The sequence below is a fragment of the Crinia signifera genome, chromosome 3 (genome assembly GCF_055691185.1).
Source record: "Crinia signifera chromosome 3, ASM5569118v1, whole genome shotgun sequence".
NCBI classification, from domain to species: domain Eukaryota; kingdom Metazoa; phylum Chordata; class Amphibia; order Anura; family Myobatrachidae; genus Crinia; species Crinia signifera.
In genome coordinates this window covers 294,613,534-294,640,589 of record NC_139219.1, presented here as the reverse complement: position 1 = coordinate 294,640,589, position 27,056 = coordinate 294,613,534, and the positions used below count along the sequence as shown (strand labels likewise).

Genomic DNA, 27,056 nt, shown 5'->3' with positions numbered 1-27,056 from the left:
TTTCTCCCTCGCGTTTATATTTTTTTTCACAGGGTGTGGCCACGCCCTCTCCCATAGGCCACACCGATCCATTTTACCGGGGCCCGCCACCCTGTCAGCGCCCTTGCATAGAGCCCATAATTTGCTACTGCGAGAAGCCTAAAGGATACTTGCTTGAGAAAGGATATATCACTGCTTCATAAATAGGCTCACATATAGAGTACCATCTGCTGTATATACAGTACACTGGTATCTAAGAATAAACAACAAAACAAACAAACTGACCGCATACAGTATTCTTGAAAGTATTTATAAGAATTAGCATTTTCAATGATTCGTTTTTAACACACTGATGAAATAAACAGCATGTAATCATATCATATCGTATCTTATCAAAACACATAAATACTTCTGCCTTCTTTTTTTTATTCCTTCATAAATATATTAGCTAAAATCATAAAATGTATTAACAGGATATTACATTACAGCTGCACATAGCAGATTGTATAATTGAAACCCCTAAGTAACTAAAAAAGTTCTAAAATGTAATAATAATCATGCGCTCATGTTATATACAACAAGGCCCTACTAATAGATCTCCGCTTCACTGTACATGTACAATTCCTAAAATCCTGTTCAAAAACCTGGGATAGTTTTTCTTAAAGTGCTATTTCATGACCCTTTTCACCTAAGAAATAGGAAAATGTGCTTTAGGTTGTATCATGGAGTACATTGAAATGGAACGTAAAATAAATGGGAATACATTTGCTGTACACGGACAGACAGGGATGAATATGGTGTCTGCTTCGTTCCGAAAGTCTTTTATTCAAAATAATTGTGCATGAAATAAATCCCGTAGGAAAAATAACTTTTTTTCAATGCTTGTTCCTCAGATGATCTCTTCTACGTGTTGTAAATGTATTTCCTGGTTATACTTTGGCTGTTTATAAACATGGGATCCATCGATGCAACTTTAGCAGCAATGAAGGAGTGAATGCAATGTAACACCCCAGTGAGATCCTGACATTCCAGTTCCTGGAAACAAAACAATGGATGAAAACATCAATTACCAACAATTGTATTGATTTAGAATCAGAATCAGCTTTATTGAACCGGTATACAATTAAGTTCTGATAATCCGCATCTCCCAAGAGAACACATAAAAAAAAAGAAAACATAAAACATTAAAACATACGTCCAAAAAAATACAATATAATACCACATACCCTTGATTAATGGGTACGGTTTGTGGCCTGACAGTCGGGATTCCGATGGTCTGTATACCGACATTGGAATCCCGACTGATGGTCCTCTGTCATGGGGTTGAGTGCATCGCCATACATTCTATTCTCCCTCTACGGGGGTCGTGGACCACCTTGAGGGAGAATAGCCCCTGTGAGTCGGGACTCCGACTGTCGGGCATTTAACAGTTGGGATTCCGAGGTCAGTATACTGTAGGAATAGACTCCTCCCCCAGACTGTCACCTTGGTGCAGTGGTAAAGTGTCTGTTTTTTATCACCAGCCAATCAGCTCCTATCTTTGAAGTTACAAGCTTGGTTTGAAAAATGACAGGTAGGAGCTGATTGGCCGGTGATAAAAACCAGACACTTTATCACTTCACCAAGCTTAATAAATCTACCCCTCAGATTTTTAACAAGGTGACAGTCTGGGAAGGAGTCTATTCCTACAGTATGTCTGGGGTTCTTACAAATTGCAATCTTTAGCATTTGCCAGGCGGCAGCAGTTTATACTTGGCAACTTTTGTTTTCTTCTCTCCAGGAGAAGCCCGAAGAGGAGACCCAATAGTATTATGTCAGGGGGGTGGGGCAGGCAGACATCAAGCCCTGCCCCCATGGCATTCAAACATGGTTCGCAAATTGGGGGAGGGGCTAAAATGACAGGAAATTATGCGATACTTGTCATTTTTGCCCCACCCCCGGGAGGATTGCCCACCTTCCCGGGCAGCTGAGAGGGGGACCCGATTTTCGGGAGCCTCCCAGCAATTCCGGTAGGGTAGGCAAGCCTGCAGCAGTTTCAATAGATTGTGGCCAGGATGCAATCTTCTATAGTGTTATCAGCACGCTTCCTTACCCTAGTTCCTCAGATGGGGAAGCTCAATCCCAAAAATGTTTTCAGCCCTCCTAACTACACATTGCAATCTGTGAATATTTTGCCCCATGGCTAATCCAAACCACACTATGATTGACATACAAAGAGTAAAAAAGAAACACCAAGCTCTCATTATGCCACATTTTAGTGCCACATTTAAAAGGGGTAGTTACGGCCAGAGCTAGCACAAGTATGATCTCTGTATCTCAGAGATGAACAGCACTGGTGGTAGCAGCGGACGCCCAGCAGCAGCTGGATGCCCAGCACCAGTGGCAGAGGTCGGGTGGTAAGTAATACTGGGGCATTAAGAGTATAAGTGGTACTATTGGGGGGGGGGGGCATTATTTGTAAGTATCACCACTGTGGCATTATTTGTAAGGGACAAGGCAGGGGGCATTATTTGTAAGTGGCAATACTGGGGGAATTATATGTGGTGGGCATGATGCATATAAGAGGCATGCCTGTGGAGGGCATTTTGGGCCTGATTTTGATCGGTTTGTGATGTTTCCCTTCTGCGCATGTGCATATGCTGGTTGCGAGCGGGCATGGCAAACTGCTAGTTCGCTGTCCCGATCACACCTACCAGTGCGGGCAGGGGGGCGTGGGGCGGCGGGGAGGGGACGCACCCATGGGAACCCCCAGCATTTCATGGGTGTTCCCATGGATATGAGGCAGTGACGTGGCTACCGGGGGTGGACAGCTGACATCACTGGATGTCAGCTGCCCGCCCTCTTCCCGTACAGGGAACATGCAAAGCTAAGACACCAGAGAGTGTCTGTCTTAGTTTTGTGTGTACCTTCCAAATAATTTCATGGTCGTCGATCATCAAATAATTTGACCTCTGCACCCAAGGCTGCAAATGGATGTTTATCGAAAACATCCATATGCAGCCATGCAGGGAACTTGGCGAGTGAGGGGGCGTGGGCAGCTGAGCAAGCCGCGGTAGGCATTTAATCCACACGCAATGCTGTGGACCAGAATAAGGTCCTTTGTGTATAAGAGGCACACCTGTGTGGCCTAATCTGTATAAGGGGTACTATTGTGATATGATCCCAGAAGGATGCAATGCGGGTAGGAGTGAAGGTAGGAGGTGGCAACAGAGCAGCAATGCGATGTTTATGAGGTGCAGTCCGGACTGTTTTCAGGGGAAAATTGCAGCTTTGCACCTGCCTTCCCAGCCTCTAAGCCAGGGGTTACCCTTAATACTGTACCTGGATATGCGAAGTGATCGCAATTGAATTGCGATTGTATTGCTGAGAGACACTTAGCAAGCTGGGTGGCCTCGGTTCTGTCGTAGCTCATTCTGCAGAAGCGGTAATGTACAGTAACAATGGAGCAGATGTATTAAGCCTTAACAAGAGATAAATGCAAGCGCGATAAAGAGAGATAAATGTCCAGCCAATCAGCTCCTTTCTGCCATGATACAGTCTGTGTTTGAAAGGAATCGGTACATCTGTCAGACCAGTCATTAGGTCGACCCCAGAAGGTCGAATGGCCCCAAGGTCAACAGGGTTAAAGGTCGACATGGTTTAAGGTCGACATGACTTAAAGTCGACATGGGACAAGGTCGACATGGGTTTAGGTCAACAGTAATTAGGTCAACATGAATTTTTCACTGTTTTTTTTTACCCGAATGTCAACACAGTCGACATGGACACAGTTGGAGTTGAACCGCAGCCCCTGGCATCGCTCGCTTCGCTTGCAATGCTTCGGGCACAGTGCCTCGTTATGCTCGGCACACTATTTTATTCACCCACCACGCCCTAGTGGATGGTAGGTCATGAAATACCGCCTGTCGGCACATGTTGGCTCAAAAAAACGGTGAAAAACTCATGTCAACCTAATCACTGTCGACATTAAGTCATGTCGACCTTAAGTCACGTCGACCTTGACTTACGTCGACCTTTAACCCTGTCGACCTTTGGACCAGTCGACCTTCCTGGGTCGACCTAATGACTGTCGACCTAAGTGTGGTTTGACAGATGACCGTTTCCCGTTTGAAAACAGTCAGTAAGGAGCTGATTGGCCAGACGTTTATCTTTCTTTATCACCCTTCCATTTATCTCTTGTTAAGGCTTAATACATCTGCCCCTTTGCAACTAAAACATAACAGTAGAGAGATGCTCTACTGATCACAGAGATCTTCGGGATCAGAACGCTCTCTGGAGCAGCACCATACACGGCAGGCCATTCAGAAACACTTGAAAGCTCTCCATGCACCCTACAGCATTTCTCTGACCTGCAATTTATGCTGTGAGAACAGCTGAGGTTTTAATACACTTACGCCATTAGTTCTGATGCCTAGACATTTTACCCTGAGTCGTTTCCTCTTCTTGTGGTGTGCTTTTGTGCAATGCTATGTGAGCAACTTTTTTCAAAAATGCTCTACTGAGCCCTTATTCTGAAATTATTCACAATGCAAATTTGCATTCACTCAGCGGTAAAGCAAATAGGAACAGCATATAATATAAACATCATTTCCAGTTCTGTCGAGGGTTATTTACATACTTGCCGCTGTTTTGTTTCTTTACATATTTGTGAATTTAACTGTTTTATCTGTCTACGTTTATCAGTTCCTTTTGTTTTGAATTTGTTCTGTCGAATACATTATTCTGATATAAATGCACTAGATGTAAAGCACGCTGTGTGTTAAACATGCTAAAAATGTCTGTGGCTGGATTTGGCTAAACTCTGAGAAATGTATTGTTTAATCGTTATGGATCATTGAACAGACAGCAACTAAGTCAACATGCATTAAGGTCGACATGAGTGAAGGCCGACATGCATGAAGGTCGACATGACTAAATGTCGACATATGTTCGGTCGACAGGTTGTTAGGCCGAAACAAGCATTAGGTCGACATGGGGTTTTTCACTTTTTTGTCCCGAATTTCGACACAGTCGACATGGACACTGAAGCGTAGCACCGCTGTGCTCGCCATGCTTCGGGCACGGTGCCTTGCTACACTCGGCACACTATTTTATTCTCCCACCATTCCCTAGTGGATGGTAGGGTGGGATACAGTCAAAATCCAGACGGTCAAAATCCCGAATGGGTCATAATACCGTCAAGGACATGGGTCCTCAAACTGTGGCCCTCCAAATGTTGTGAAACTACAAATCCCAGCATGCCTTGCCACATGTTTAACACTCCCTTATAGCAAAACTGTGGCAAGGCATGCTGGGATTTGTAGTTTCACAACATCTGGAGGGCCGCAGTTTGAGGACCCATGGTCAAGGACAAAATCCCGACAAGGACAAAATTCAGACATTTAAAATCCCGACAAGGACAAAATCCCGACATTTAAAATCCCGACAGGGTCAAAATACAAACATATAGAATGTACAGGTGAAACAGTCAACATGACTTTCCGTCGACAGGTCGCAAGGTCGACATGGGTTTTTTCACTGTTTTTTGACCCGACATGTGCCGACAGGCGGTATTTCATGCCCTACCATCCACTAGGGCGTGGTGGGAGAATAAAATAGTGTACCCGAAGCATTGCAAGCGAAGCGAGCTATGCGAGGGGCTGCGGTACACCTCCAACTGTGTCCATGTTGACTGTGTCGACATTTGGGTCAAATAATAGTGAAAAAACCCACGTCGACCTCGCGACCTGTCGACAGAAAGTCATGTTGACTGTTTCACCTGTACATTCTATATGTCGGTATTTTGACCCTGTCAAGATTTTAAATGTCGGGATTTTGTCCTTGTCGGGATTTTGTCCTTGTCGATAATATGACCCATTCGAGATTTCGACCCTGTCGGGATTTTAACCGTCGGGATTTCATACCGAATCCGGTAGGGCATGAAGTACCGCCTGTCAGCACATGTCGGCTCAAAAAATAAAAGGGAAAAACCCAATGTCGACCTTTTAACTTGTTGACCTTCCCCATGTTGACCTAATGATTGTGTTGACCTAATGACCTGTCGACCTAACCCATGTCGACCTACAGTCATGTTGACCTTTCTGCATGTTGACCTAATGCTTGTAGACCTAGTTACCGTATCCCTGCTTAAGCCAATGGTTCTCCACCTCGGTCCTTAAGTACCCCCAACAGTTTTCCAGGTCTCCACACAGAATCGCAAGTGAAGTAATTAGCTCCACTTGTGATCGCATACCTCCCAACAGTCCCGATTTTATTGGGACAGTCCCGATTGTCAGGGCCTGTCCCGCTGTCCCACCCGCGGGCGGCAGTGTCCCGCGGTGTGGGGGGGCTGTTGGGAGTCCCCCCTGTCAGCTGCTAAGCAGCGGGGAATAAACGCTGTGCGCATGCGCACAGCGTCTATTCCCGCAGCCAGGGGGCTGGGGGCATGGCTAGAGGCTCACAGAGCCTCTAGGTCATGCCCCTATAGCGGCAAAATGGGGGTGTGGCCTCGCGGAAGAGCCGCGAGCATAGGCCACGCCCCCAAATTAGCCCACGCCTCCCACCTGCTGGATGGCCAAAGTTGGGAGGTATGTGATCGTTTAAAATGTATCAGTGAATAATGAGTGCACCTGTGCACCTGCCGGGTCACCTGGAAAACATGAACTGTTGGGGGGTACCTGAGGACCGAAGTTGAGAACCACTGGTTTAAGCAACTCTAACCACCCCTGAATCAGGTCCTGTGTGTTAAGAAACAGCTTAAATGGCCATATATTGTCTGTTATATCTCTTAACAAATTAACATCTGCATGTATTTTCTGCCTGAACGACTTCCCAATGCTAAACCAGTGTGTTCCGTTCCAAGCTCCTGCCCTTTTTACTTTGTGTAAATCATTTTGTTCTGTAAATATAACAAGAGGAAAATGTAAGATTGGAGTTTTCAGGAAACCAAGTAAGAAGAAAACAGATCCGGAGACGCAGCATGCGTCATGGTAATTGCTAAAGAGCACTCATTACAGCCTTGTACCCATGTGTCTATCTGACAGTGTTATTTTAGTGCTATACAGTTGCTACATTTAGCATGCAGTGTCTCTTTTAAAACCACACAAACGTCAAGTGACAGAGAAGCGAAGCACGGCGAGAAAAGCGAGGATGTGCATCCATCCATAGCCTTCCATTCAATGCTCAAACACAAATTCACAGCTTAACACAAAGTTCAATACTGTCCTGAAGGAAAGCCGAACAGCCTGCTTAATTGTAACCTTGTATAAACTACTCATTTGACCAGAAGGACGTGAGATGTCTTAACGGGAAATATACCCACGGAATGTTACTGCATTGTGTACGCAGTTGATGGATATATTTTATTTATAGTTTATTCTGCTCAAAGGGGGGAGAGTTTGCCTGAATAATCTAAGGGGCTGATATATCAAGATTTGGAGCGGAGAGAGATGAAGTGTCAATCAATCAGCTCCTGTCAGTTTTCAAACACTTCCTATAACATGACAGGAGATGATCAGTTGGTAGAACTTTCTGGGCCCTTAGCAACATTTTGAAGGGCCCCCTGTCACAATGCTGTTGCCACATCCCCGCAGCTGTTGTTCATTTTGCCCTATGTACCGAGCAGCAACAGCATACAGTATCCTGCCACCCATTGTCGCAAAGCTCATCGCATATGTACTGACATATGCGATGAGCAATGCAACGGGCAGCTCTAACGACCCTTTGTTATCCCTCCCGGTGCTAGGACTTTCGAGTTTGTAACCCGGGAGCCCCTATTTGCATGTGCAGAGATGCTGGTGGCCGCGGGCATGCTGGGAAGAATCTGTGTCCCTCACCCAGCAGCACCAGGGAGAGCAGCCAAAGGCTTTCATGGGGTTAGAGAGAGCTGTCGTAACTCTCTGCAGCGAAACCCCGCCGGGAGGGGCTGTAGTACATTTAAAAATGCAGTAAAAACACAGAAAACAGAGTTTTTGCGGCATTTTTTCTTTAGTACATTCCAACGAGTATGTCACATTGCAGGGTTGTCAGTACACATTTGCAATAGTATACAAGACAGTACCCGCATTTCACATTATGTCATACAGTGTCTCCTTATATTATTCAACATTAAAGTGCTTCAAGTTCATATTATGCCACACTTTAGTGCCTCTACTTCATATTATGCCACACTATAGTGCCTCTACTTCATATTATGCCACACTATAGTGCCTCTACTTCATATTATGCCACACTATAGTGCCTCTACTTCATATTGTGCCACACTATAGTGCCTCTACTTCATATTATGCCACACTATAGTGCCTCTACTTCATATTATGCCACACTATAGTGCCTCTACTTCATATTGTGCCACACTATAGTGCCTCTACTTCATATTATGCCACGCTATAGTGCCTCTACTTCATATTATGCCACACTATAGTGCCTCTACTTCATATTATGCCATACTATAGTGCCTCTACTTCATATTGTGCCACACTTTAGTGCCTCTACTTCATATTATGCCACACTTTAGTGCCTCTACTTCATATTATGCCACACTTTAGTGCCTCTACTTCATATTATGCCACACTATAGTGCCTCTACTTCATATTATGCCACACTATAGTGCCTCTACTTCATATTGTGCCACACTATAGTGCCTCTACTTCATATTATGCCACACTATAGTGCCTCTACTTCATATTATGCCACACTATAGTGCCTCTACTTCATATTGTGCCACATTACAGTAACCCAGTTCATATAATGTAACATAATAATGCCCACCTGTTCATTTTATACCACATTATAATAAGCAGGTCCAGGGGCATAACTCAGATATATTGTAGACTCCAAGGGTCACTATTAATGTAGCAATAGGGAAAAATGTATATAACATGTGTAACTTTGACAGGGAATGTGGGCCCCTCTCAGCCCCAATCCCCACTGCATCTGCCCTTGCACCTACAGTAGCCATGTATTTGGATTGGTACTTTTTCTCTCTCCACTTTTTTACTCTGTAAGCTTTGATAAATTTGCCTTGCAATAATAAAAAACAATCAATTAAGAGAGCACACTGAGGTGAATTATCCCTGTTTAATAATAATACATTTATCACAATTTATATATCCATAAAAAAAGATTAGTATTAAAATAACAACATTCACATTTATTTAATTTTGACTTGCCTAGTCACACATAAAAATAAAAAAAGTCTCAGAACGGACTTCATCAAGGGGTGTCACCAGGGGCGTAACTATAGCACCGCAGCCCCCGCCACCGTGGGGGGCGCTGTGCATGTGGGGGCGCCGGGGGCTGCGGTGCTATAGTTACCCCCCCCCCAATCCCCCGCAGACTTACGTATCTCGCTGGTCCCGGCTGCTCCGTTCTTCTGATGAGGACCACCACAAAATGCCCGCCCCCATATAGCACACTGTTCTCTGAAACTGTCTGCTGTATGGGGGCGGCCATTTTGTGGTGGTCCTCAGCAGAAGAACAGAGCCGCCGGGACCAGCGCAGCGCGATAGGTAAGACTGCGGGGGAGGCGGTTAGCATAGGCGGCGGGGCTGCCAGGGGAAGGGGGGGGTGCTTGACAGGGTGGCGGCGGGGGGTGGGTATGGGCGCCCCCCCTAACGGCGGGGGGGCGCCCAAAACGTAGCTACGCCACTGGGTGTCACACCGAGGACACCGTAAGTGTACCGCTCGCCATGCTTCAGGCACATTATTATACATTTACTATACGCTTGTATAGTAATGAAGAGTATAGAGTATGAAAAAAACACCCTTTTAAAAAAAAAGTGAAAAATCACCATATTTATGTTGACTATGTCTATGTCGTCCATAAGCTTGTGTTGACCTTTTGTCAATGTTGACCTTGGGTATGTCAATCATTTCAAGGTGTTGACCTAGTCACTGTCAACCTACAGTAGCGACTGTCAACCTCGACATTGTCTACCCATACCAGAGAAGCTATAGGGCATAATCCCATGGCTAGCTGTGCTGGGCAGCAGCTGGCTTCCAGGTCTGATGTGAGTAATGTCAGAAACCAGTGGAACAGATCAACAATCAGATAACTATGCGATGTCAAAGCAAGACACATTTACATGTGGTCAAAGGGATAGTTGGGGCAAATGATCTATAACTCCCACGGTATTTACTGTAATTCCATTTTTGCACCAGTTGCTCAAGCAAGGACCTATAGAATATCAGCGGTTTTCATATCAAACACAAATAAAATCACATGCCTCATTAGTGTGACTCTGAACAAGTGCAGCTATATATGGAAAGACTGTATGTGCCGTACATACAAGCATAGGCGCCGAAACCGTGGGTGCTCCGGGGCCCAGGCACCCACAGAAAGTGAGGAGCACCCATGGCACGGGCCATGACAGCGGGGTCCAAGCAGCGGATATGCCATCAGCAGCGGGGGTCCCTGCGGCGGATAAGAACTAGTAGCGGTATTAATACCGCTGCTAGTTCCCATCTTCCGCAGGGACCCTGCTGCTGACAGTATATCCGCTGCTGGGACCCCGCTGCGGCGCTGCCAGGATCCCCAACGCGAGCAGCGGGTGAGTCCCAGAGGCGGTGGTGGAGGGGGGGTGGTAGTCCGGTGGTCTATGGGAGCACCCACCAGAAAAAATGTAAATCGGCGCCCCTGCATTCAAGAAGGTGCATTACAAGAAGTGCTTATATGAAGATTTGGATGAATGAGAACCTTGGATCTTAGGCAGTGAAATCAGAAGTCAAAGTAGTATTACACCAGGTAACATATGTACAGTTATGTCATTGTAGAGTGGTGTCTTACGCATACATAGGTTATTATTTAACAAATGTACAAATTGCTCTTCAACCTATAGTTTTCATTCCTGTTACGGCAATGGTATTTAAAGTTCCACCCATGTCAAGTGCATATATATACATTTCTACATAGGACTTTACATTCTCTGAATGACTGCCATAGGCACCGATTCCATGGGTGCTCCGGGGCCTGACCAGCCACTGAAAATGTTCAGCACCAATGGGCTGCCCAAACCCCACCCAGGGGTGTGGCAGCAGCGTGCACAGCAAATGATCACGAGACCGACCCACGGAACTAGCTGAGCTGTGCCGGACAGTGTGCTGCCCGGCGCCTGCCCACCCGCCCAGCTGGCGACCGCAGCTTCCAGCAAGTCTTCCCCATCCCCGGCTCAGTGACTGTCCTGACTCCTGCTCAGCTATGATAAGCCACGGCCGGGCAGCGCAGAAGTCAGGACACTCCCCCTGTACTCGACCCTCCTCCCTCAGCAGTGTCAGCACTCCCAAGTGTAAAACGTGCTGTCACATGCTTGGAGGAAGCGTGAGGCTGAGGAGAAAGAGGGAGCCATGTTTTATATACACTACCTAGCTACAGTGCTCAGTGCTGGCTGCCTGAGGCAAGGTGCGTTTTACATTGTTAGACAGTGTGACACAAATCCAGAATTGGGCATTAACAGTAATCATTGATGGGGGGTCTCACTAAATAAATCCAATATATGTAATGAGATTATTGTGTGGCCACACCCCTTCCATATGAAGCCACTCCCCTATATTTTTGGCTTGAGCACCCACCAGCAAATACATATATCGGCACCTATGATGACTGCCATATTGTATCCATCTATCTTGTTGATGGGAGTTTTAATATATTTTAGCTGCAAGTATTATTTCTGGAAAAGACATGAACCTCCTCTAAATTAAGCAAAATTAATAAGACCCCTCTTATTGCAAAAATGCAAATTAAACTATTACACTTTGCTCCTTTATTCCTGGCTATATTGTCTCAATTGGGAATGTATTTTAAATAAAATAAGTCACTTTGCTCTTTGGCAGTATCTGTCCTTGACATAATAAGCCAGAGAACTATATTTTATTAAACATTTTAAGTTTGAAGTGCAAATGGAAATTTCATGATTAAATCAAAGTTAAACATTTATGCTCTACCTACTGTCTGTCTAATTTACAGTAAGTGCTCGTCCCGCTTTCATTTTGATTGTGCCTTAATTATAATTTTTGTAACATTTGCAGCACCTCATCCATAACTGGGTATGTCATATACTTCTGTTTGATTAGAAATGATTCCATAACCACATTACCTACCTTCATTTCAATTTGTTTTGTGTCAGAATTGTGAAAAAGCAGCTTTACCCGAGTTTTTCCATCATCTGAGGAGCCTTTCAGTTGGGAAAACTTAAACCGCCAAATTATATTCTGTAACAACAACCGACAAAAGGAAAACAATTTCAATTAGAGGATAAATCTTTATCAAATAAGCTAACACGCTGCTGTCATTTTTTACACAGTGGTTATAGTCACACCGGGGCTTTGGCTGTTTCCTGTGAGGTGGTTGCACAGAGTTTATAAATCATTATTCTCGTTTTTTATACCATTGTTTAAATTTAGATTAGTTCTGGGTTTCTTACCACTTATGAAACATCTCTGGAATGTAATAATATATATATATATATATACTCACACACAGCAGGCTGATGTGCGCTTGTCCAAGCAAGAAAAGATGCATCACTTCAATATAGAGGTCAATGTTTAAATAGCTTTTAAATTGAAACATTGACCTCTACAATGAAATGATAAGTGTTTTCTTACTTGCAGCCATTAACAAGGGTGTGTGCTGGTAACATTGTTTCTATGTACTGTACAGTGTATATATATATATATATATATATATATATATATATCTCCTATATATTTGGCTACATCTGTCACTCAAAGTGGGTGTCTGTGTCTATAACGCTCTGTTCCTGGACTTTCCTCTTAATGTGTGATTGCCTTCATCTGTGCTGAACACCTTTCTGAGAAATTAACCTGTTTAAAACAGGTGATGGCAATCATACATTAAGGGGAAGTCTAGAAACAGAGCATTGTGTCCCTCCTGGAGAGGGTCATGTTGGGAGGTATGTGACAGAGAACCAGCCCAGTGAGCCCACAGACAGTGCCAGACACCCACTGCCTTCCCATGTTGCCCAGCACTGCTACTCCACAGCCACCAGGTGAGCGCCCCCCTCCCGCGATTTGCGGCAAAACCTCCCCCCCCCGCGCGCCCCCCCCCTCCCGCGATTCGCGGCAAAAACACCCGCTCCCCCGAGACCCCCCCTACCGCGATTCGCAGCAAAAACACCCCCGCGACCCCCCCTCCCGCGATTCGCTGCAAAAAGAACCCCCCCACGACCCCTCCCGCAATTCGCGGCATAACCACCACCCCGCGACCCCCCCCTCCCGCGAATCGCGGCAAACCCTCCCCCGTGACCCCCCCCGATTCGCGGAAAAAACACCCCCCCCCGCGACCTCCCTCCCGCGATTCGCGGCAAAAAGAACCCCCCCGCGACCCCCCCTTGCACGATTGGCGGCACCCCCCCTGCGACCCCCCTCCCGCGATTCGCGGCACCCCCCCCGCAATTCGCAGCAGCCCCAGGATTAAATGGCACATGCAAAACACTGACATGGCTATGGTCGACAATGAAAAAGGTTGACATGAGTTTTTGAAGATTTATTTTTAATTTTTTTTATTTTTTCATATTCATTGTCATGTGTCGACATGGACACCAATGAAGTGGCACACTTATGTCAACATTTACATGTGTTGACCTTTCTGTGTTGATTTTTTCTTGTGGCGATTCGCGTCACACCCCCCCGCAACCCCCCCTCCCGCGATTCGCGGCACCCCCCGTGACCCCCCACCTCCCTCAATTCGCGGCAACCCCCCACCGGAACCCCTGTGAACCCCGCCCTCCCGCGATTCGCGGCACCCACCCCCGCGACCCCCCCTCCCTCAATTCGCGGCACCCCCCCCTGTGATTCGCGGCAGCTCCAGAATTAAATTGCACATGGAAAACACTGACATGGCTATGGTCGACAATGAAAAAGGTTGACATGAGTTTTTGAAGTTTTTTTGTCATTTTTTGAATATTTTCATATTCATTCTCATGTGTCGACATGGACACCAATGAAGTGCCACACTTATGTCAACATTTACATGTGTTGACCTTTCTGTGTTGATTTTTTTCTTGTGGCGATTTGCGTCACACCCCCCCCCCCCACAACCCCCGCTCCTGCGAGATTCACGGCACACACACACACACCTCCCCCGCGATTCTCGGCACCCCACCCCGTGACCCCCCCTCCCGTGATTCACGGCACACCCCCGCGACCCCCCCTCCCATGATTCGCCGCAACCCCCGCCCCGTAACCCCCCCTCCCGCGATTCGCTGCACCCACCCCCGCGACCCCCCCTCCCGCAATTCGCGGCACCCCCCCGCGATTCGCGGCAGCTCCAGAATTAAATTGCACATGGAAAACACTGACATGGCTATGGTCGACAATGAAAAAGGTTGACATGAGTTTTTGAAGTTTTTTTTTTCATTTTTTGAATGTTTTCATATTCATTCTCATGTGTCGACATGGACACCAATGAAGTGCCACACTTATGTCAACATTTACATGTGTTGACCTTTCTGTGTTGATTTTTTCTTGTGGCGATTCGCGTCACACCCCCCCACCCCCCCCCGCAACCCCCACTCCCGCGATTCACGGCACACACACACCCCCCCGCGATTCTCGGCACCCCACCCCGTGACCCCCCCTCCCGTGATTCACGGCACACCCCCCGCGACCCCCCCTACCATGATTCGCCGCAACCCCCGCAACCCCCCTCCCGCGATTTGCGGCAACCCACCCCGCGACCCCCCTCCCGCGATTCTCTGCAATCCCTCCCCTCCCGCGATTCGCAGCATCCACCCCCCCACAACCCCCCCTCCTGCAATTCGCGGCACCCCCCACGACCCCCCCTCCTGCAATTCGCGGCACCCTCCCTCCTGCGATTCGCGGACACCTAAGTTGCAATACAGGGCATCTTTCATACAATTCTAACCATATTTCTCATATACAAATGTTCACAAATTAAGGGGGCGCAGCCCCTTACGACGGTGTGAAGAGCGCCCGTAGGGCGCGATGAATCACCTAGTATATATATATATATATATATATATATATAGGGTTTCAGTCAGGCGGCACTCGGTCGCAAAAAGAAATACTCAGAACGCCATTTAGGACGCCAACGTTTCAATGTTTATACATTTTCGTCAGGGCTGCCCTGACGAAAATGTATAAACATTGAAACGTTAATTTTTACTTTATGGCTGTCTATAGCCTTCAATTAAAGAACAATGGACATGATGAACCCATGGGGCCTATTTACTAAGACTTGGAGATAGCTAAAGTCAAGAGAGATCAAAGAACCAGTCAAACGGCTCGGAACTGCCATGTTACCGACTGTTTTACAAAATGACAGTTAGGAGCTGATTGGCTGGTACTTTGTCTCGGTCCACTTTATCTGTCTCCAAGGCTTAGTAAATAGATCCTTTCATATGTTATTCTTTTATTTGAACAACTGCTGTAGTAAGTTTCTCTATATTAATCTCTGCTAACCTGGTACTGGAACGTCTCTGAAGATCTAGTTATTAACTGTGAAGCTGCTCAAAAAAGTGTGTCATAATGAATCACTGTCTCCGGTAAATCTCAGGAGACAGGTTCTCCTCTCTTTTCTTTGACACAGAGTATATTTCGCTTACGTGAAAGAGCTATTAATAACATTTATAAAAATATATATACTGTACGTATAAATATATATATATAGTTTTAAGAAAGAATCAGAATAGAAGATAATGGCAAAAATGTGTGATCTTTGGGGAAAGTATTACCCTAGACGTCCTGTCAATGATGTCACTAAAGGATGCCATCACTCAGACCCTTTTAGACTGATAACTGCTATACTGACAGCTGCACACCAAATATGAGTAGACTGTCATATGTATATGCCATTCTGCTAAAATAAGGGTATTTTTACATACGTATATGACTGTGATTGTTGGCAGTAGCTCGTTTTTATAAGAAAATCTATATTTTTATGTGGAAAGTATGTGTTTTCATGTAATGCAGGGCCGTGATACCTTCTGTTTATGTGATGTACTAAACCAAGGGTGGATCAATAAGTACCTGTGTTCATAGGTGTGCGCACATTGAGTGTTAGGGGTGCACAGGCACCCCCAAATGCTGTCCCCACCCTTATGAATAAATCCCTGCCGCTAGCAATACCAGCAATACCTTTTACCAAAGTCTTTTGGTTTTTAGACCTGTATTCCGGTAAAATTAGTGCCCATCAATCAATCAATCAATATTCATCAAAGCGTACCCTTCCACTGCATAAACCAGCTGGTTCTCCGACCCCTTGCCTGTTTCCTGTTTACATCCTGCTATCTAACCACCACCCCCTCGCTTGCACCTCTTGTAATCTGTCTGTCTCCCCTTCCTACTAGATTGTAAGCTCCTCCGAGTAGGGCCCTCTTCCCTACTGTTGTCAAAGCCCACTTCTCTTCACATTTCACTCACAGCTCTCCTTTACTCCAACACTCAGTGACCATCTTCATCTGCATACTCCTCTCCATCATTGGCCTCAAGCCTCTAGTTGTATGTTGATTGAATCCTCACTACTTATATCCAAGCTGTAATGTGTATTGATCTGTGGCGCTCTTTATTTGTACTGTATTTTTGTTATTTATTCAATGTTATGCCAAGTTTTGTTTCCCGGTATTGTTCCTTTGTACGGCGCTGCGAAACACTTGTGGCGCCTTATAAATAAAATTATAATAATAATAATAATAATTGTGTGTTTTGCATTGTTACTTGTACTAGACCGTTGTCATAACACTACATACCTGCATAATCTATATATTTTTTTTACTTTATATGCATGCACTGTTATACAGAGTAATAAGAATATTAAAACTGAAATAGGCCGGAGATTATGTTCTGGCTGAGAGACATTTTATATTTTAGCGAGTACCAATAGATGATGGTAAACATGCATGATTGGCAGTATTAGACACACCCAATGGGCAATGCTAGACACGCCCAATAGGTGGCGCTAGACACACCCCTTTGACGGTGCACCGCCTAATATAATGGGCTGCGCACGCCTATGCCTGTGTTAAGAGTGAAGATGAAGATTTTTCACCAAATTCTCTATTTATTTTTCAACATAATCTCCTTTCACGGCAATACACTTTTCCCAACGTCCCTGCCATTTATTTAAACCCCTCTAAAACATATGATTTGTCAAACTCACGTAGGCTTCTGACCTCTCATTTGAGCTGAATTTTTTTTTCCTCGAGCCACGTTTTCAGGTTAGGGAACAGAGAGAAGTCAAAGTGAGCCAAGTCGTGCGAGTATGTTGGATGAGGCAACAATTCATAGCGCATTTCATGCAACTGGGCCGCAACAATTCCGGATGAGGGAGCTGGTGCATTGTCGTGGTGGAAAAACAACTAACCTATGAATCAATCTGAAATTTGGTATGGTGTTGTTTGAAAGATGGTAGTACACGATAGTAATGCCAACTTTCATCAGCAACGCCCCCTGTTTTCAAACACAGGTACTTATTGATCCACCCAGTATGTGAAACATTATTATATTCCATTCACTCAGGGTAATTTTTAGGGCCAAGTGAGCCTGGTCGACCACATGGAATACTGTTGAAAAGGTCCCTCCCAAAATTGTATAGGATGCTTAAAGTTCCATACACACTGGGCAACTATGCCCAGTGTGTATGGACAGCGATGATCGCATTCATCGCTGGGGGGGAAAGCCGCTCAGTGCTTACACACTGAGCGGCTTTCCCCCAGCCCGGAGCCTAGGGAGGGGGAGGACGGCGTTGCATAGAGGAGCACTATGCAAAGCCATCCTGAAAGCCGCTCATCTGCTGGTATAACCAACAGATCAGTGGCTTTCCCGTCGATTTTGCTCATCGCCGGGCCATACACACTGGGCGGCTTTGAGCTGAAAGCTACTCAAACCTGCTGTTTTGAGCGACTTTCAGCTCAAAGTCGCTCAGTGTGTATGGGCCTTTAGAAGGTGATGGTCATTTTGGGAGAGACATTTACTAGAGGAAAGGAGAAAGGTGCAAATAGTGGTATCCGGAAGTGCCAGGAAGGCTGACCCAGGCGTGTGGGGGTAGACGTCAGAATCAAGATACTACAGCAGGCGGTAGTGGTCTTAGCCCATGACAATGAGCATGTAGTGTGGCAATGGCATCATTTATAGAAGGACATGAGCATTACTATGTGAGGCATAATAAAATAATGGTATCAGGGGCATTACTGTTTGGGGTATAATATGGTGTCAGAGGTATTATTGTGTGGGGTGTAGAGTAGTCTTTTCCTGCAATGCCATTGCCATTGCATTGAGGCCACGCTCTCTTTTAAGCAAATGTCTATGGAGGGTGATAACACACTTTTTCTAATGTCCGCACAAATTGTCTAGAAATGGCATACATACACCTATGATATAAACACTTCCTTAATATGGGCAATTAGTTACATATATACCTTAGCTTAAATGTATTGTTTATCTGTTGTTAGTGAAAGCACAGCACCTGCTCTGATAATTGTGGTTAGTGTACAGCGGGCCTGATTCCGATCCTGAAGGATCTGCTGCCCAAGTCACAAAAGGCCAGTGTTTGGTACTTTGCGCATGTGTAGGACCCATACTCAACATGTGCAGTAAGGGCTTTGCATCTTTGGAGGTGAGGAGGTAGGGGTGTTGATGATCTCCATTTCCTAAATGGAGACGTGGGATGAAAGTTAATAGGATGAGAGATACAGAAAGTGAGAGATTTGGTTAGAAATCTCCATATTTTGTTTTTAAAGCGGCAATCGTTTACACAGCAAAGCCAGTTTGATTGGCGCTTTTTAAAAAAATTGAGATTTCTTACCAAATCTCTCACTTTCTGAATCTCTCATCCTATTAAATTTCACCGATGGTGCTTAGCTATTGGTGGAGAGCCAAGGTCAGCATCTGTGTCTCTCTAAAGAGATTTCCTGACTTGGAGGAGAGGCCACATGCAGAGAAGCTCTAAGGGCAGTATTCAATGTCATAGTTCTCCGTGCATGGAGAGCGTTTTATTTCGCTCTCCATGCACTCTCCGTGTTCCGGAGGGCTCGCTGCCACTCCTGCTCCCTGTATTCAATGTGGTTAAGACTCGCCGCCACTCGCGGCGAGTCTTAACCCCTGCAGCGGACGAGCGTCCGCGGCAGGGAGCTTTCAGGGAGCCGGGGGACGGAGCAGCCAGAGAGATTATAGTCTCCCTGGCTGCTCCAGAGGAATGTTTAGGGGAGGGGGGCTCTCCGGGACCCAGGCAGCACAGGCTGCCCCCCCCCCTATAGCCAGCGGGGGACCCAGTATTCACTGCACCCGTTCGTGCATATTAACGATCGGGTGCAGTGAATATATGAATATGTAATGAGCGGCTCGAGCGCTCCGGCCCCCTGCTGGCTGCACTGTGTAAAAAAAAAAATAAAAAAAAAAATGAAAAAAAAATATATTTTTTACAATTAAATATATATTCATGTGCTATAAGCACATGAATAAAAATAACATGCCCCTTCACAGAAAAAAAAACCTGATTTTTTTACACCAAAATTAAAAAAAAAACCCTTTTAGTTTAAAAGTTCACATTCCAGCTCTCCATCAAAAGATGGAGAATTTCTACACGGAGAGAGACGGCGAAAATCACTTAGAAAGACGGCGAATATTTCACATTGAATAGGGTGGTTCACTTTTGGAGAGCAAAATGCTCCGTCCAAGGCGAAAAAAGCAAAAATTCTCCATAAAACACGGAGAACTTTTCTCATTGAATACTGCCCTAAGAGAGGAGGGGGCACAAGTACAGACTCCAATTGTGCCCTCTCCTTTATGGTGAAGCAGTAGACTCTGCCCATGCGTCGGTCTCTGTGAACATTATCATCCTAACAGTAAAAACATAGATTCTTTCCTGACTGTATATATATGACTATCAGATTTATTCCCTGTAGATACTATTCTGTCTAAGATAGACATGGTTCAATATTCTTTCTATCCTTACAGTACAGAAACCATCCTATGCAGATTCAACTTCAACTAACATAGAATCTGCATAGGATGGTTTCTGTACTGTAAGGATAGAAAGAATATTGAACCATGTCTATCTTAGACAGGTTAGTTGAAGTTGCGGTCTCTTGTCACCTGCACAGAACTTCAGAAATATCAGATATATTAACGTACCCTAATTAAGCCGCCTCTATCTATTGATCGCTCTAAAAGGTCATGCAGTGGAGGTACCTTTATGGGGCAGCTGGATTTAAAACTCTTCCATTTTTTTTCTATGTGTAGTTGCGATGTTCTGCTAAGCCTATCAGGGCATAGGGGGTGCTTTTTAGGGAGGGGTTTCAATTGTCTGTGAGGTTAGTCAGTTAAAGTGCCTCTTTCCTGTTGGTTTTTATGGACAGAGAAGAACCTTTGATTTGCTGCTTGCCTATCTGATATCTAGCAGTTCATTATTTATCTTGCATTTTCCTTCTTTTTCCATTTCTTTCTTCTATTCTTCCATTCACTTCCTCCTTCCCATCTTCTTCACTTTATTTTTGATTCCCCTTCCATTGTTTTATTCTACCCTATATCATCAGTAGTGCAGCTTGGTGCAAAAAAAGGGTAAGGAGTTTAATTGGAAAGAGGACAGTGTGGCGTTAATGGACTGGGCTGTAGGATGATTATATGTAGTTCAATGTTACACAGCCTGTACTATAGACTAAGCTGCCTTAATGCTGGTTTATCACTCCTGTCCATGGTCCTCCCTCAATCCTCTCTTTTTTATGGTTATGAACACCAGTATTGGGATTTTAATAGCAAATGGTGTAACTTAGGGGCTCAGCTGAGCTTCCCATGCTTCTCGGAATAGCTCTTATTATGCTAGTACTGTATACAGGTGAGAAGTGGTGAAGTAATATGTACAATAAACATAGATACTGCTGGAGAAATACGCCATGCACTACTGCAAGCGGTACCTTGACATTTGACCCTGTTCCCCGCTGCCTGGAGGGGTTCCAAGTTGGAGGTCGGATCCGGTTTATTATGCACGGGACCATGCATAAGATCAGATGGGATTTCAAAAACTTAACATGATTTGGGCCGATTTCACCCGATTCAGATGGATCAGCCGAAAAATCAGTCCAAATCTCATGTGTTTGAAATCCCATCAGATCTTGGCCCTCATTCAGATTTGATCACAGTAGAAATGTGTTCTCACAATGGGCAAAACCATGTGCACTGCTGGTGGGGCAGATGTAACATGTGCAGAGAGAGTTGAATTTGGGTGGGGTGTATTGAAACTGAAATCTAAATTGCAGTGTAAAAATAATGCAGCCAGTATTTACCCTGCACAGAAACAAAATAACTCATCCAAATCTAACTCTCTGTATACATGTTACATCTGCCCTACGTGGTTTTGCCCATTTTGAGAACAAATTTGTACTGCGATCAGATCTGAATAAGGGCCCTTATGCATGGAGTCGGCGGTTGGACATGCTTGCACGTCCGACCTCCAACTTGGACCCCTTCCAGGCAGTGGGGAACAGGATCAAATGTCAAAGGACCGTGTGCAGCAGTTTATGGCCACACTTAGAGGTAAACTGTAGATACAGCTAAAATTTTGTGTGTATTTTCCCCATTAAATATTGTGAATATTTACTACTTGTTACTACAGTATGTTACTATGTTACTTGCTGCTATACCATGAAGGACACTATATAAAGCAGAGATGTGCAAATTTGGTTCTTTACAAATCTGAACCCACCCAAATTTTGCGGATCTAAATAGAGTCCCAGTTCGTATCTTTTTGGTTCATAATCTCGTATTGTATTATCTTGGTTCAGAATTTTGATTTCAGATTTTGGATAGCAAAAATATAAAATTACCAGGTTTTTCCATTTTGAAGAAATTCTAAATCCAAGATTCAAATTTTGATTCCGAATTCCAAACCAAAATGGAAATTAAACAGAACAATGAAATTAAAATCAAAACCCAAGACTCCGCTCATATCTCTAATATAAAGCCAATTCGAAAACAATTTGGAATGCATGTCATTGCCTTTAGTAACAAAGACGTATTTCCCACTGATATGTTTTGATTACTTTTTCATAGCAAATCTACATTTGAATATTACCTTCTCCCCTACATTATCTGCTGTATGTGGTAGATTTTCCCTTTAATTAGTGGAATGATCTGGAGAAAGTCTGATAAATCTTCCTACTTCCTGTAGCTTAATTCTTTAGGTACGGCATTTTCGCAGTCATATTTCCTATTATTTTTATGAATCTGAGTCATAAGCCTATTTTCTCTCAGATTTTCACAGCTTGGGAACTTTTTACTGTTGTAACACTTTACTTTTTTTTCTCTTTTTTACAATACTTTAGTGACTGTACTTAGAATAAAAACAATCAGCTGAATACAGTATTAGCATCTTTCTGGGTTTTGTTCCACACAAATCTGTTGCCTGATGATGTAACTGTGTCATTTGGTATCCAAGTATACCTTGTTGAGGCGAATAATCTTTTCAGATTCTGTGCTAACTGGCAAGAGAAGGCTGGCAAGGAAAAGACAAGATCCAAATGCTGTCCCAATTTGCACTCAAATACTGGTCAACTGAAAGACACAACACAGATGCCCAAGCAGTGTTTTACTGTAACCTATTCTGCGCAGTGACAGATCACTTCATTTCCAAAGGGCTGGTTCTCTGATGTAAACTGAGTGATCACATCTGCTGCCGATTTGTGCCTTCTTTGTTCTGGCTGATGTACAGTATGGCTCCATACAAGGTTCCTAAATGGCATGGCAGAGTGAGAGGTGGTGAATCAGATGGGTCCCTTCTCCAATGTGCTTTGCTCCTAGCAGGGAGCTTTATCACAAAGAGACACCATTGTTTCTTAATTCAACAATGTGATAATCCATAAGTGTATGCAGAAATACAATGCTTTTATATATGGTAGACTTTGATGACCCAGATTTTTTTCTTCCGCGGTTGTCATCATTAATATCTGGATTTGGAAAGTCATCTGAAACATTGCCCAACCTCCATCTGCATGTAACAGTTGAGTATGAAAAGTTGGCCTACATGTCCACAACACTCCTACTAGATGAAATACATCCATACGTTTGCAAGGTCAGAGTCCAGTCACCACCAATAATTGCCCATTTCGCAGTGTGGTCAAAAGACAGATAAATCTGTACAAAATTGTGACCTCTTGCCTGATTTGGCGTATACAGTATACAGTATACAGTTGCCAGCTTCTTTCGTTGTCACACACATTATGCTGAAATTCCTAAAATGCATTTCGCCTTACGTCCGACTAAGAAATGTGGCGATATGTATCATGTATTGCATACAGAGGCGTAGCTAGGGTGGAGCCGGCGGAGCACAAGCTCCAGGCGCAGACATGTCACCTGGCACCGGAGCTCTGCCGCCGGCTCCCCTGCCCTGCTCGCCCGCTCCGGTCTGCGGGGCACTGGGAAGCGCATCAGGGTCTGCCGGAAGTGACAGAAAGCGTCCTCACACTGGGAGCCCAGATCCTCTGCTACAGTGCACCCAGTGATGAGAGCCTCTGTGCCTACCTCCCTCCGTTTGAAGCGCTTGCTGCTGTTCCGCACTATGCTGCTGGTGCTGGTGCCGGAGCTGCCTGCATAGCTGCGGGGACAGAGGAGCCTGATGACGGGGTGAAGCTGTGCGGCCGCAAGTTCATCCATGCGGTCATCATCACGTAAGGGGGTCCCGGTGGAAGCGGCTGTCAACGGAGCAGGACGAGGAGCAGGAGTGGAGGAGCCTCGGGTACGGGGGGAGATGGCAGGTGAGAAGCAGATGGGAGGGGACACTGCACACTGGAGTGGGGCATAGGGCAGCATTGTACCCACTGGCACATGTGTTCCCTGTCTGTGACTGAGAACTTTTTTTTTAAAGTAACTCAGAGCAGATCTCCCGCTATCCTGTCATTGCTGCATTCCCTAGCAGGCTTTATTCCCTCTCCATCAGTCCCATCAGGGGCTAGAGCCACTGCATATATCCCAAGGTGATTCCTCTAATATTACAATGATATATGCATATATACATTTATTTAAAAAAAAATATATATATATATATATATATATATATATATATTTCAATAAGTGGCAAACATACAGTTATTTAACCTACATATGTAATTTATATTAAATGTTCCCTGTCCCCGACCACAAGGCATTCACTAAGTAGGTAGGAGTATGTGACACCCACAGACAACCCGTACTCAGAAACCGCGTGAGAAGCCCTAAAGGTTTGGAGACGCTATCCTGTCACTTGCTGTCTTCCCTCCCCTTGTGCACAGATCCTATGACAGTCGGGGGGGGGGGGGGGGGTTGGGCGTGAAACATGCCCTTGCTCCGGGCACCGTGGAACCTAGCTACACCACTGATTGCATATACTAAACGAAACGTTACAACTCTCCTTCTAACACATGCATACCGGCATACTGGAGTAAATAGCACTAGAAGAGTGGACTTCTGGGTTTATGACCTGTTGTGCTGTTAGAGACCACACATGCCACTGTTAAGAGAGAGAGAAGATTTTAAAGGATAATGGGGCAGATGTATTGAGCCTGGCGAAGAGATAAAATGGAGATAAAGTGGAGAAAAAGTGGAAGGAGATAACGCACCAGCCAATCAACTTCCAACTGTTATATTTCAAACACTGCTGATTGGCTGGTGCATTATCTCCTTCCACTTTTTCTCCACTTTATTTCCAGTTTATCTCTCAAGCTTAATACATCTGCCCCAATATGCCAAGCTCTGGAACATTTTGTTTTCCAGTCTTGCTTCATAACAGCACATCCCCATAAACATTTATAGTGATGGCAGTGCCAGTGGTCAACTTTATTCTGCACTTGTCGCTGTCTATCTTATATTATTGCAAAGCTCCAATATCAATTATCTTTACCGATTGTCAGTTACTTTTAAGGAGTTGAAAGTAGTGTCTATGTAGATATTATTTAAACACAAACAATTATGCCGTGACTACAGCAGGTCAATGATGATGATGCTTGTAGCATACTTTTTATCACACTGATACAGAGATTTCTTTAGGTACGTACAGTTTTCTTATACATTGCACCACATATAATAGCCTGCGAATTGTGATCACCGGCACAATTTTAATTTAAAGAAGCAATATTAACTTAAGGCAAAATCAAGTTGGTTTTGACATAAAGCGAATTGTCACTTCTAGTGGCCATTTCTATGAAGCTATGCTGGTACCCATGGCTGTTCCATTTTGCCCAAAACTGTGTGTGAAAATTAAGTGCATCTGAAATGGAGATACATACAATATCTCAGAAGCCAGGATGACGTAGGTAAAAATGCTGTCCGACGGCATTCCGAAATATAGTTTCCCAGCCTAGTTTTAGTGCCTAAAATGTTACATATAATAATGGCTTGAATACAATGATGTCTTGCTGACTTACAGTAGTAATTACCATAGACCCTGTGTGTCAATCACTTACATACTTTTATTGCAAATACTGTTGATTACGTCACACTTAACAAGACACCAAGAGGTCATTCTGATTTGTTTGGCCCCCGGCGTGTTCGCAATGGGGACCGATGTTAAAGCACCGCACCTGTGTTTCCTGGGTATACCCACAAAAGCTGGGTGCACCCAGGAAAAAGCTGGGCATGACCATGCGAACGAGGGTGGGTACCTGCCTTTCAGGGGTGGGCTGCTGATGTAACAGGATGTCAGATTCCCACCCAGTTCTCGAAACTGCAGGATGCCACAAATGTAAGTCAGCAGAGACTAATTTGATTCGATGGTCAGACCATCAAATGATTTCAGGCCCACACGCTAGCCCGCAAATGGATATTTATGCAAAGCATCCACTCACAGTGCAGTGGGTACCACAGTGAGCATTAAAACAAGGAAAAGGAAGATGGCGCCAGTTTTATAAGTTTTAAGTATGAAACCCAGCTATAAGATGAGGTTTGCAGGTGGTTGTGCAGAATAACAGCCATGATAGACAGCATGCAAGCATCTGATCTTTTGAAAAGACAATTATTAAATGAGTGAATTGTGACCCTGATTATCCAGTCTACAAGTTTAAAGCTACTTTATCAAAAAGTAGAGGAAAAGTGAAATTTTGATTATACTACAGTATAGTAACATCCCAATTGTAGAAATATGAAGCAGAGTTAGGTTCAAGCACTAAGAGGAAGGGTTAGGGAGGGTTAGGGGGGACAGGGTGAAGGTAAGTACACTTACTGAACCCCTGTTGGGATTCTAAGCATTGGTATATTGTCTATGTGTTGTATATAGCAGATTGTTCTGTTTCTCTATACAGTAGATGAATGAATGAAAAAATCCAAACATAATGTAATATTGTTGGGCACAGTAAGTAGCACTGCAGCTCTATACATACATCATATCGGGAATGGAGGGTCAGTCATAGGGCAGTGTTTAATGCTGCTGTCGAGGGGGTTTGTGCAGCGAGGATTGCTTGTTTTCAATGAGGATCACCAAAAACAAGCCATCCTCGCCGTCAAACCCCTTGCCAGCCGCTCGCTGTATTCAATATTCTGGGGAAATCCTCGCCATCAGAGGACTGCGAGAATTCCCCTAAATGGCAAGGTTTGCCACAAATGTAGCGAGCCTGCTGCATTTTGTTCTGAGCCTGTCGTTTTGATGGCCGCACTCGCGGGTTCTTTTCAGCGAGGTGGAAAAAGCAAGTTGAAAATGGCAAGTAAATGGGGGGCAATTGAATACTGACGGTGAGCTATCGGCACTGCTCGTGGTCATAGCTCGCCTTAAGGGCTTGATTATACCCCATATTATTGAAACCACCTAATATTGTGTCACCAAAACAGCTCTGACCCATGATACAAAATCCCTAGTAGATGTCCTGTGGAATCTGGTAGCAAGATGATAATGGCAGATCTTTTAAGTCCTGTAAGTTGCTTGGTTGGGCCTCCATGGCTCGGACCTGTTTTTCCATTATATTCCACAGTTGATACAAACACATTAAGTTCTGGGGAAATTGGTGTTCAAGTCAACACTTTGAATTTTTTGTAATGTTACTGGAAAGTGAGCGGTTATGTGGATGCTATTTTCTAATGTACAATTTACCTAAACATTGTTGCAGACCAAGTACACCCCATTCATAGCAATGGTATTCCCTGATATCTTTCAGGGGGGATTACGCACC

The 27,056-nt window shown here is 44.6% G+C and overlaps 1 protein-coding gene across 1 annotated transcript in view; it reads right to left on the bottom strand.

Annotated features, from left to right (window-relative positions):
* Positions 1-273: 273 nt before the first annotated feature.
* SNTG2 (syntrophin gamma 2) overlaps positions 274-27,056 on the bottom strand; it is a 349,806-nt gene continuing 323,023 nt past the window's right edge. Inside the window, exons 16-17 of the mRNA XM_083178467.1 lie at positions 12,055-12,165; positions 274-1,014 (exon numbers count right to left, since the gene is read on the bottom strand). Coding sequence (XP_083034593.1) covers positions 883-1,014; positions 12,055-12,165 — 243 coding nt within the window. The 3' untranslated portion in view covers positions 274-882. The remainder of the gene's footprint in view (positions 1,015-12,054; positions 12,166-27,056) is intronic.